The sequence below is a fragment of the Oxyura jamaicensis genome, chromosome 4, assembly GCF_011077185.1.
Source record: "Oxyura jamaicensis isolate SHBP4307 breed ruddy duck chromosome 4, BPBGC_Ojam_1.0, whole genome shotgun sequence".
Taxonomy (NCBI): Eukaryota; Metazoa; Chordata; class Aves; order Anseriformes; family Anatidae; genus Oxyura; species Oxyura jamaicensis.
The window spans coordinates 12,532,224-12,545,638 of record NC_048896.1 but is presented as its reverse complement, the minus strand read 5'-3'; the positions used below and the strand labels follow the sequence as shown (position 1 = coordinate 12,545,638).

Genomic DNA, 13,415 nt, shown 5'->3' with positions numbered 1-13,415 from the left:
TATAAACCTACCTTGAAATAGTTACTGCTTTAGAGAAACTCAGAATAAGAGAAAAAGTATACAGGCTGTAAATAGTTCGATTGGTATCCTTATTATACATCTGTGCTTGGAGTGGACATGAATATGAACAGATTAAAATGTTCCTCACAGGAATATTGTACTGACCAGCAATACAAAATTCAACAGCTTAAACTGTTGGTAGCAGAGCCTGGGACTGAATCCCAATATTAAGAGCTCTTCAAAATGCATAAAAGCTTTAATAGGACACATTTTCATAAGCATTACTCAGAACTTAAGCCACATTAATTCCATTAAAAGCAATGGGAATTCAGCAAACTCTGCAAATAAACTCCTTACTGGTAGAACTGTTTAGTACTGCTGAAGTCTGGAGACTGCCATTTTTCCTTAAAGAGATTAAAACAGTGATATTTATGTCAAACTACTTCCTAACTGAATATGCAAAATAGTGGAAACTGCAGATGAACCAAGATATTAGAGTCCAGAATTCTGGCTGGTATAAATGTATTATGCCCAACAGAGACCTAGTCTTTTAATATTAATTGGAAACAACCAATGTTAATATTCCAATCTGTGATTTTAAAATTTCATTAAATATTGCTTACTGGGACTATCGCAACAAACTTTGCCGAAAGTAAAGTTAGTCATGCATATTCTAGAAAAAAATGAATGTTTTAAAACATAGTTCCAGGAAATGGAACTGCATATTTCCAAAGACAAGTATTCAGTGCATGAAATACTCAACCAGTACGAGAGAAAAGATATTTTGAACTACTTACTTCACCAACAGGAGGAATGTTAAGCTTTGGTACTTTGTTCTTCGAACTAGGGGTGTTCACTTTTCCTTCCAACAGCGTTCCAAAGGACTGATTTCCATATCCACTCTCAATTTCTATCGGAGGTTTCAGTTCAGGCGAGTCATTGGGTACCTGGTCCTGACCATCCATAGGCCTAACATACGCCGTAGGCTTTTGCTGGACCATGCTGTTTTTACAGTGAAGTCCTGGTGGGAAATTCTGGGTCGAAAGACCATTGTTTGCAGATAACAAAGATGTGGAAGGAAGTGGAGATCCAGGACCATGACTTACAAACTCAAGCTCTGTGGGTGACTTTGAATGACTGTTTTCTTTGTAAGTATGTTCTCCAGCTGCTGACTTTGAATGATTATGCCGCCTTGAATGTGAAGATGCTGCCAGAGAATTTGCTTCCTCAGTTCCTCCACTTTTATGCTGCTCACTCTGACAATTGTAGAGGTCTTCGTACCTGCCCTGAGGCTGGTCATGAGAAGAGCTATGCTTTGTCCTACTCTGCTGACTACTGGATTGGCTTGGCTGGGCCCCACTGGAGTTGTGCCCACCACGCGACCAGTCTGTCCTCGACTTCCTGCTGCTCTGGTGACCGTGTAGCAAAGTAGAATTGGATGATAATGAAGAAGGAGGAGGCATTGATGTCGATGAGTGGCCACTGATCTGATGAGATGGGATCATCCTGTTTCTTTGTTCCGGGAAAAAGGTCTGTTCATTTTTGTCGATGGGCGTCTGCGGGACAGAATTCTTTGGGATTCCTACAAGGTGGCTCTGATTGGAATGGTTAGTTAGCAAGTCCTTCATCTCATCATAGTTTCCCAGCGTGTTCTGGACACGGTTTGCAAGAGCATCACCTTTATTTGTCTAGAATAAATAAAGGAAAAGAGTGAGTAAATTCCTGATTAGGAAGTTAATGCTTGGAATAGTTGTCTTAGAAGATGGCACATGTTAGCTGTTTAATGGTGTCATGCTGACATTTAATTTAATTTCAATTACATTTTGCATATGTTATGTAAGAAGAATCTATCAATAACTGTGTTCAAAGAATCTCTTGAAACAGGCTTGCATGAGTAACACTTGTATACTGCTTCCCATTTGCTTAAATATGCTCTCAGAGAAATGTTTAAATTACATCAGTTATGGATGTTATGAGCAAAACAGGCTGGTTTTATGTCACAGAAGTTGGGCTTGTGCATTTCATATCTTGCAAAACATGAATGTACAATTACTGGTTACTCAGCATTTGAACTGCAATCACACATTTTATTTAAATATGTTATTGCACTTTCACCCCTTGACTCATAGCTCTGCCATAAACAGAAGCCAGGTAGTCTATCACAGACACACTGGGGCAAGCTCTTCTACAGCGTAACTCCAGGTACTTCTCTATCCAAGGTTCAGATTGACCCAAGGATCTACCGTCTAAATACATACAAGAAAATGCTTCTAACCACTGAAGAGTTAGAGCAGCTTCAAATAAATGATCATTCCAAAGATTTCTTACAGAATATAAATAGAGATGACTACCACATTCTTAAGTATTCCTCCCATTGTTTAAAGGCTGGTTGTATTTGTGAATCATGCTTTTCTTTGAATTCCAGTAATTATTAAATAAATACTGACTCATCTGTGTTTCACCACTATTATACTTTCCCTTCTGAAGCAGAAAATGTTTTGGTTTTTTATCCCTTTACCTTTACACTTACAAAAAGCTGGACAAATAAGCTGGAAGCTATAACTAATATGCAGCTAATTTCCTCTCTCCTTGTTCTAAGTCACCCCACAGAGACCCAACGTACCAGCCTTCTCACTGACCTTTATGTTCCATGGAAATGACCAGCAGAGAACTAAAACACCGCATTCCCCATGCTTATTACTTTACGTGACTCAAAGGATAAAAACAGAGCAAAAGTATAGTTCAAGCAGATGGTTAACTTCTACAGGCTGGAATTACATTATCATAGAACCATAGAATATCCTGACTTGGAAGGGGCCCACAGAGATCTTTGAGTCCAACTCCTGGGTCCGCACAGGACCACCCACAAATCAGACCCTATGTCTGAGAGCGTTGTCCAAACACTTCTCCAACTCCGGCGGCTCAGTGCCGTGATCACTCCCTGGGGATCCTGTCCCAGTGCCCGATCACCTCTTGGCGCAGAGCCTTTTCCTGACACCCAGCCTGACCCTCCTGTTGCAGCTTCACGCTGTTCCCTTATGTATGCTGCAGCTACATAACCTAAGTTGTATACAGCAATACTTTAGGCTACAGCCAACTGTACTTTTATTTATATATATTTCCACTCAATACAGCAAGTAACGTCACAATCCAAAGGGGCCTTAACACCAGGCCATAAAGATGGGGAAAGGCAGCACTATGAGCGGGTGGTTGGTTAGAGACAGTCCTACTTAATTCCTCAACCAGGGATCCTACCACGCCTCTGTTCCCATCTTCCTCAAGTATTATGCAGAAATCTGAGTGATGAAAAAAATCCATGCATGGATTCCTCCTGAAATATCTGTGTATATTAACCACTACTGAACTAGTCAAGAGATGAGAAGAATATTACAGAAAGATTTTTCTCTTAGTACTGCACATGCCATAAAAAATGTTGAAAAAAGATAATAAATGCAAATTTTCTTTTGCTCATTCTCAGGGATTGTAACGTATATTACCACTGCACTGAGGCAGTGATTTAAAAATTAACTGTTCAGTGTTGTTCTCATCGATATACATTTTGCCAGTGCTCCTCACTGACACAGTTAATAATCCCAGTTGTGGAGAACCACGAAACACTTTTATTCACTAACTAAATCCCTAGGTTGGTCATTTTAGTGGCAAAATTATATTCTATCTGCGCTAAGAATAAGCTCTTTGTATATGAGCAGTCTCCTTCAACTGAGTTGCACAATGAGCCATTTGGGCAGCAGCCAAAACCAGGCTCTCTCTGTTCAGCCCCCAAATTTAAAACAAGGAGATTCCATTGTGCTTAAGGGCCCAGCAGGAATTATGATGCGAAGTCTAAACACTTACATACTTGTTCTGTTTCCTCCTTCCCCACCAAACACTTTAACTCCTTATGGGATGGCACATAGGAAACAATCAAGTATCGAGAAAAGCCTGACCACTAACCTTCACCTCTGGTTCAGCTACACTTTCAGGGTACATTTACCTTACTGTCCAGAAAGTAAAAGGAGCCAAAAAAGAGTACTAAAAACCATATAATCACTGTAACACTTCAACGTCATGGCACATTAAATGGCTCTGGTCTAGGTCCTTACAGAGGGAATCAATATTTTAATTTGAATGTAGAGCTTTTCAAATATTTCTGTTTTTTTTTACATGTCATGATTATAAAAATAATTTTGATTAATATTAACTCTATTTTATGCAAGCTATTCACATCCTGGGGATAAAAGACCGTATAAAAGTATTAGTATTTGTACTCATTTTCCAGGAGCATTAATAAAAATAGATATTTATTGAAAAACATGGAGGCAATTAATTTAAATATCCTTAGCATATTTTAAGTGTTCTAAAGCTCTATCCAATAGTTGTTGAAGTCAATGGAAATATTATTACTTTCTTCAATGTTTTTTAAACCAGACTGTGAAGTAAAAACACAGTGAATGTGAGCAGCAAATTAGCTTATAGCGAAATAAAACTAGAGAACACAACTAAGACCAGACTCATGCATCACATAACCTGACTGAGCTCACCGTTGCGTAGTTCAGTTTACTACCTGCATTTAAGGAATAAGGCATAACATTAATACGTTTTTTGTTATTGTTGTTTTTTTCCCATCAGCAAATTCAGGGCTTTCACAAGAAGTAGAGTATTCTTGACAAGCTCGGATACCAGCAAGATAAACACAAAATCTGGTCATAATTTCTGGTTGTTCTTTGTTACTTCCAGACTGGGGACAATTTCTACCTTCATGTTCTGGATAATTGGCTGATTTCTCAAAGGAGACCTCTGTACAGCTTATTTTCTGAACAGCATGTTGAATCACAATTTTGCCGCTATCAAGGAAATGCATTTTCTGACTATTCCAAGGCATAAATTATATGTCTGGTTTGTGACTCGTGGCTAGCAGCCTTCCCCCTCATTCTAGGCTCTTGTTAATTTAGGAAATGTACACCCTCCTACATTTGCTTCTATTGCTTTCAAAAAAGACCTGTAATAGAATCCTATTGGAAGACTAATTTGCTAGCTAGCTATTGCATTATAGCTTTACAAAGAAAAGAAGTAATGCACTCAAACTTATAGGCCCAATTTACAAGGGTTTTGTGAAAATTTGTATGAAACTTGAGGTTTCGTAATTCTTTCACTTTCTCATGCCTCAGTTAAACTAACCTCCCTGGATCAGAAGCTGAGATTTTTATTTATTTATTTTTAACCTAACCTTGAATACCTAACAAAAGATAAATGACTGAACATTTGCCAAAGAACACCCAATGGAAATGCTGCCCATTGGATTCTGTCTCTCACGTTACAGTCTTGAACAAAACAAATCCCATCTCCTACTGTTTTCTCTAAAATACTCCTTGTCTCTGAAACTCCTTTTTAATTCAAAACATTAAAAAATATCAACAACTCATGAGTAAAATTGCAGCTCCTCTCACTAAAACTCTCACACTGCTCTTTCAAATGTCTGTTGCCATAACACTGCAGGTTCTTCTCTGATCATCTCTGCCAAATCAAGCATTAGTGGGTTGGACCGGCATTTGAATGCAAGACCTGCAAGCAACATGCTCTGTAACTTGTGTTAGAAGGCACACAGCCCTCGCTGCCCAACCTTACCAAAATAACGCTGGATGTCATCCCATGGTTGGAGGTGGTGTTTCTCCACATGAGACAGTGGAGCTTCAAAAGAAGGCTTCTGTCTTCTAATAAACATGCACAAATCTATTTTATAGACATGGATAAATAAATCTCTTTTGATGTATGTTTACACATACAATACACAGAACCAATGCAGAAACATGGACTTGCTCAAAACTGTAATGATCACCCGCGTTTTAGTTGACAAATAAGAGGGATAAAAAGACAGATGCACTAAGAGCTAGGGTAAAGAAGTGGTAGATGGAGCCAGATACACTGGAAAGACAAATGCTCAGATCATGTAACTTGTGATATACAAGTGCTAGTAAGATCCATGAGAAAAAACAGAAAAGACACTTTTTTTTTTCTTTTTTTTTTTTTTTTTTGTCCTCCTCCTCCGACTGGTCAGCTTTCTTTGGCCAGGTTTTAATATCCCTGACTTTAGAGAAGTCTTAAAATAGTTGCCAGTCGTTGAGTCTTTAAACCATCCAAACAGCAGTGGTGGTATTCCTTGCCCTGACAATCCTTTGCCTGGGTTGAAGCAAATGGGGAAGCAATGTTAAGCAAGTCTGGACACTATGTCTGGGAATAAAATAAAAGAGACACTTTCTATTTCCTGAGACCTGATATTCCCAACCTTCCCCTTGCCACAGTCTCTATCTTATCTCCCACCCCTACATCTTTCAGAGCCATCCTGGCCACCCCTTGATCTGATGCTTAGTAGCAGAGGTAGCCCAGCTGTGGATGTGCCCCTCGTGCCCATTACAGACCGTGCCAGTTGACCTTGCTGGGCAGTGCTTTGTTCTGTCCTGCTCCCACTGAGAGCAACGAGAATAAGCGAGATGGATGCAGCTCGTTGTGTGCACCAGGCCTTGAACCTCATCCACAGAGAAACATCCATTCATCTCAGAATGGAACAGGGCTTCAAACTGAACATATAGTATGTTCGTCCTCATCTCATGACCTCTTTATTTCATCCAAGATTATACATGAATAAAACCCTGAGTTCAGTTTTGCAATTGTTTAAGAATACAAATCACTACTTATCCACTCAGGTTCAGATCCACCTCTTGATTTGTTCCTAGGAAACTGTAGTGTGGCAGGTTCTTAGCAATGCAGAACTTACAAAGGAAACACCAGTCTTATCACTTTGTTCCTTTTTCAGCGTAAAAGGCGGAGGCAAGACCTAGCTTTCATATTCAGTCTTGGTTCTTTTTGTTCTGTGAATTTAAGACATGTAACTACTTATGCATGCAATTTCCTTTTAATTTATGTATTTCACAACTTATCATTGCAATGTATTTTTAGCATAGTAATACATTATGCTTTGCTCAAGTCCACAGATCCCCAAACTTCCTCTCTAAGCAGGTGAAAAGCAATAAAATATCTGTCTTTGTTGTTTATAAATTAAATTACCTCCAGAAATTTACCAGAATAATTTTTTGCTTTGTGGTTTTCCAGTTTTTGATCACACATGTTGTATATTTTGTATATGCCTGGTGCAAATACATGCACACTGAAAAAATGTAAAATGAGATATTATCATTCTTATGGTACAATAGCTGTTGGGAGGTACATTTCTAGTTCCCCACTCACAACTGAGTGCTGATTTGCATATAACTCTACCGATTGAAATCCAAATGACCACTCATATGAAGAAAAATGTTTGTATGACCTGCAGGAAGTCTCAACAAAATCACTTCACAGTAAGTTAATATTTCCTCTAAAGAAAGATGCTAAAGTGTGGTCCAATGCAGAAATAGTGCATTGATTAGATTTTTATAAAAACAACAACAAAACAAAAACAAACCCTCCAATCTGCACAATCCTTATTTGGCTGAATAAGTCTCCCAGCCTATAATTATTAGACACCATTTGATAATAATGCCAGTCTTTCCTCCTCCTTTTCTGGTGATTTTCAAAGAGCCCTCATCCTCCCTACAGCTGCTAACAATGTGAAATGGAAAGATGAAGTGGTGGCCTTTCAATGGATGTCACTGATTGGGAGGAGAAAGAGATATGGAAATTTACATTCTGATGAATTCTTCAGGGAATGTCTTACTGAAAATCAAAGCAGCAGAAATCATAAAGGGGGACATCCCTCGGTGATGAAAACCTCAGGCAGCAAAGCTCCTTAGAGAGAATAAGACTTGTCATAAGTCCCTTTCACATTCTTGTTATGGTCCCCAAGGATTCAGACACTCTCCCAGAAGACTTCTTTGGATAGTTATGATTGCAAAAGAAAGCTTATGGACTCATTATTTATATAGAAGACTTCAGTTTTAAAACTCAGGTATATTTTTTCTTAAAAATAAAAGGACTAAGTGTTAGTTTTGAAGGTACGACCCCCGCTTGTAGAGATATCAGCTGCACGTACTTCTACTGTGGGACTTTACTGTGTGTTTAGAGGAAGAAAACTTTAACAGGACTGTAAGCAAAATTCCTGATTCTACCAATGAAATGCTGGGTGGAGCATTCAGTTTGCTCTTCTGCAATATGTTGATTTGGAAGACCAGTGTATTCAAGAGTGTAAGTACCAATGCAAATGTGACATTTCCCAAAGGTGATGTGTAGTTTTATTTATATTTGCAAAATGCATTCAGCTAAAAAGGCATTCTAAAAATGTAAAGTATAACAATGCAAATTACCTTGTAGGGTTCACCAAAGAGGTTAAAACCTGAAGCAAAGAGATCTTCATCTTGCTGGACTTCTTGGTTTCTTCTCTCCCATTCTTTCCGCTTAAGTGCACTCCGATCTTGCTCATAGTGACTGAGGAAGAGAAGGACAAAAAGATGGTATATTATTTTCCCCATGATTTAGTTACGTGATCATGATTATCAGTAAGAACAGCAAAACCTCAGAAACTATGTAGCTCCTGAGGATAATTCTGAAAGAAAGAAAGAAAAAGTCACTACATAATTTTCCTGAACGTAAATTTGGAGTCAGAATAATATATGAAATTGGGTAATAGGAACTATCCAGTACACTTCCAAAATGACAACAGACAGAATGGTTTTTATTTTTAAATTAACAGAATGTTATGCACAAGAACAATACAAATTTTGACACATTTGTATGAACAGTCTGCAGAATATATGACCATACACACATACACAAGCATGTGCATGTGGATCTGTGGAGAACGTCTCTGTGCAAAGAAAGCAAATGTGAACTCCAGGAAGCTCTGCAATGTCTTCAAATCCAACTAACTGTGTAACACTTGTCTATATCCATCCCAACACTCCAGTTCAGCCTTGTATGATTTAGACCACCTATTTTTGTCCCGTGTACTTGTTAAAATTTATGTAAGGCTTTACTGTGGGTGTCAAGGGTGCTTTAAAAAGGGTTTATCTAGCTGTCTCCCAGAAGAGACTTTAGGGAAGTTGATTCTAGTGGCAGATAGTCCTATGCCCAAACAAACAAACAAACAGGAAAGGATCTATTGGCTCAGCACAGCAATGGTGAGCGGCACTTATCTGTACGTCAGCTTACTCTGTGCACCTGCCAGACCTAGCTGACAAGCTGCGAGATCACACTCACTTCTCCCCTGAATAGCACTGAAGTACTTTGGTCTCTTTGCAGACTACCTCCTGCTCCTCTAAGGGAAAAGATATAATTAAAACCCTGAAGGGGAGGGGGGACAGGGAAGGAGAGAGGAAAGGAAGAGATGCATGCTTCAGCTTGCACTGACAACCCCTCACGTGACGAGCATTAAGGGACACTTCTGTGCTTTCAACCCATATTTGATTTGTTATGAGGCTTTTGGCTCTACTTTGTGTCAGTTAATTAGCTACCAAATTCCAGATGACAATTTGAATAGCAGGTTTAGTACATGCCCCGATGTCATCTGCTGTTAGCAATACTTCCCTGACAGACTCTGGACATGCACACGCACACGCCCATGCCCGCCCCGTATGTACAGACGCATACATACACATGGACACATTACATATGTAACAAAGAACATTTCATTCTGTCGCTGGTGAGAATGAATTAAACCTCTATAGAGCTCCACTGCACTTGGAAGATAACCAAATTTCTACAACTTTTGCCTTTTTAGCTCAGCATGATGTTGTATTGAAAGCTTCACACCGAGAGATATAATGAGGAATGAACTGCACAGTGATGAGGCTTTAACAGTGTATAAAGTCACTGATTTCTGAGTGAAACCACAATTACTAATTTGAAGCACCAGCTAATTAAAACCACAGCTATGTATTTAGCCTCTTGTTATACCTACTGCAGTTTATAATTATGAGGACCTCTTTATCTACTCAATTAAAGTTCTTATGATTCAGGCAGGTTGTGTTTGAACCTGCAAGCCCTGCAGAGAGCACAGGAAAGCATATGTCTGTTTCCTGATGACTCCCTGTATCGTTACACTCACACGCTTGTTTTTGTACAGGGAGGGAAACAAAAAAGCCCAGACAAATGCTGCAGTGAAATCCTTAAATCAAAAATATGAATTAATAACCGGTATAAGCAACTCAAGATCACTCAGGTTTGCATTGCATAATGCTCAAGTATGGCTCAGAAACAGAACGCAAAGCCACCTCCAGAGGCTGGACTGAATGATTTCCATCCACCTTTTCCTTCCACAGGCGAGAAGTCTGTGAAGATGGCACGTAAACGCCCCCTGATGTGGTGACATCGCTGCCTCACATCTGCTCACCACCACCAAGCTCCAGAATGTTCCTGTAACCATTCGTGCTGTTTTAGCAGAAGATGATAGCACAATTTACTAGTTTGCTGAGGGGGAGCGAAGGGAAATTGTTGTAACCACCGGTCACTTTACTACACTACCTGCTCACTAAAAGGTAAAGAGGAGGACACGAGTTTCTTTTCCTGCCACGTCTCAAGCCTGGAGTCCACAGGTATGGGAATAACAAAAATCTTGTGGGAGATCTTCCCAGTGACTTCTTTGGCAGCCTCACCTATAGATGGTGCAATTCTTGCACCAAGAGCAGATCACGAAGCTAGGAGCCCAATCTCACCTGCAGCAGTCACTCAAGTTGGTGGATCTACTGAAAGCAGGTTATTATGTCCTTCACGAGTAATCTTTGCTTATGGGAGCAGGCACATCCCAGGCACTGCCACTTCAGAAAGAATTATTCATGAAAATTAGAGCTGCATTTTACAGCCTTCCAATGGCAACCCTGGCCCAGTGTTTCAGGGTGAGATCCTGCACCCACTCAGATCGGACTGAACCTGGCCACTGAACACAGATCACAGAATCACGGATCACAGACTGCAGCACAGAACAGATCTCAGCTTTCATGTGAGGCTTCAGCACTTTAGATAAAAGCTGGCTCTGGCCTCAAGCAAGCAGAGTATTTAGGGAACCAAGTGGAGGCTTTATGCCACATCTTAACTGAGAAAAAGCAGCAAAGGCGCTAAGACCATCCATACAAGTTCTGGGACAAATTACAAAACCACGAATTCAAAAACAATGAAAACAGTGGTAACTCAAAATGGTACAATCGCTTTAAAAGGCATTATATTAAACTAAGACTGTATTTACAATTTTAACAAGAAAGGTTAAAAAACAAAAACAAAACAGTATTTTCTAACACAACATACTTAGGTACCTCTCTTTCAGTGCACATCTTTCTGAAAGACAGATTCTCCCTGCACCCAAGAGACGAGCACGAAGGGGCATCTCATGCCCCTGGATCCCAGTGATTTTTGCAGACTGCCAAACTGAGCATCCGTATTGCCACACAAGCAAAGCCCTAAGTGAATTGGTGTCTCTACATCAATCCAAATCTTTCTCATAAATTGTCTTGTGAGAAAAAAAAACAAAGGTTTGTTTCAAACTTTCAACTCCCACAGTCACCCCGCAGCCTGGTGTACAAAGACTATACAAAAGCAAGTGGTTGCTCATCCTGTCAGGTCCATTGCTCGGTTTATTTCTCTGCAAATGCATTTTTGCTCTGCGAAAGTTTGACATGGCACTGATTGTGGCCGTGGAAAGTCAAATAGGATAAAATCATACACAGATTAGGGTAACTTTTTTGGGTTCCTTGTGATCCCAAGAGAAATGCTGATTAGATCTTAAGGTTGCAGTGCACTGAGAACCTAGTGGGATGTTCTCCAGAAACTCTTAATGCAGCCACAAGGCAATCTCTGGGACTTGTGTTTAATACAAAGCCTAACTAATGTTCTGTGAAATACAGATATGTGATTAGTGGAGAAGGTGTCAGTGAAACTGTAGTCAGGCACCACGAGGAACACCAGAGTTCAGGCTGTCTCATTAGTATGAGAAATACTTCATGACTCCTCTAACGCCAGGAGAGTAGGAAATCACAAACACACCGTTTTGTAAACATTTAAAAAAGAGATTTAGAAGAAAACAGCTGGAGGCTGTGATACTCATTGTATCTGAGAGGGCCAGTTCCCTAGACACAGCTATTAGGTAACAACACAGTTTAAATACATGAGCTTTATTGTTTTGTTACCACTTATTAGATTAATAATTGAATTAGAATGGGGAAGTCTGTACATAAATCTGAGAAGACCAGGAATGGTGAGCAGTAAGAATGCTACAAAGTACACGAGACCACTGCTCTAAAAATTACCTGTGTGCTGGGTATGGCAGCAAGGATGGGAACAATAACACTACCGCTCTGCTTTAACATCAACACGAGCTGCAAATGCATTTCAAATAAAGGCGTACTTAATGCTTTAAAATCAGACCAGCATGCGTCAATTTGTCATTTTTCTCAGCCACGGACACCCTTGGGGAGGGCGGTGAGCCGATGTGCTGTGACAGGCCAGGTGCTCGGCCCGAGTGAACCTGCAGGGCCTGCGAGGCCCAGGGAGCTGCACCCTTCGGCCCACGACGGCGACAGGGACAAGGGTGACAGGCAGAGAGGGGGAGAGGCTGGCTGATGGGGAAGGAGGCTGTAGTAAGCGCACGCCTGCTTGTCTTTTGCCATAGGCTATGGATTGGAAGCTAAAAATGTCTGATTGTAAGAGATGGAAGTCAGGCACGGTCAAAAAGTAGATCTAGAAGTAGAATAAAAATTTGGGCACTGGAAAGGACAGCGCAGTCACCTGCGGGGAAAGTAAGGAGATGCGGTGCAGATGTGGAGATAAAAGAAAAACAAACAAACAAACAAACAAAAAAAAACATTTAGGACATTGCAAAAGAGCTAGAGGTTAGAGGGAAGAGTTAAAAGGAATGCTGAAGAAGTGAGATGAACAGCTAAAGGCTGAGACCTGGCATTCGGGGTTTGCCTTCAAAGATGCAGTAACTAAAGCCACAGAGGTAGTCTCCCAAAGCGTGGAAGACTGGGAAAGCAGACAAGCCTGACAGAGAGGAGAAAGGAGAAGAAAGAAGTCAGACCAGAAAAGTTGGAAGGAATAGTCACTGTGACATGGGGAAAAGAAAAAAAAAAAAATGGCAGAAGAGAATGATCAAATATCTAATGTTGCAGAAAAATCATGAATGAGAACAGAACTGCTCTGTTGACTCAGACAGAACAACAAAAGTGCAATAGGGAAAGAATCAATAAAAAGCTGGAGCAGAGAGGCTTTATAGTAGTGACAGACTACATGCTGGAGGATAAATGCATAACGCTAGAGAAAAACAGCATTTATCCACAAGTTAGGGAAGTAGTTTCTTTAAATATTGAAAACGGTAATGTCTGAATTCACAAAAATGCACACTGATCAAATCAAATATTCTCCTGTAATAGTGCTCTCCCCTCTGCCTTAAAATATCAGGTTAGCCTAAATGATGAAAGAAGCTCTCAAACTGAAATGTT

At 40.1% G+C, this 13,415-nt stretch overlaps 1 protein-coding gene across 6 annotated transcripts in view; it reads right to left on the bottom strand.

The window, feature by feature from the left end:
- AFF2 (AF4/FMR2 family member 2) overlaps positions 1-13,415 on the bottom strand; it is a 366,303-nt gene that overhangs the window by 242,661 nt on the left and 110,227 nt on the right. For all 6 annotated transcript variants that reach the window (XM_035326403.1, XM_035326404.1, XM_035326405.1 and 3 more), the window contains exons 2-3: positions 8,295-8,415; positions 798-1,688 (exon numbers count right to left, since the gene is read on the bottom strand). In XM_035326403.1, coding sequence (XP_035182294.1) covers positions 798-1,688; positions 8,295-8,415 — 1,012 coding nt within the window. The remainder of the gene's footprint in view (positions 1-797; positions 1,689-8,294; positions 8,416-13,415) is intronic.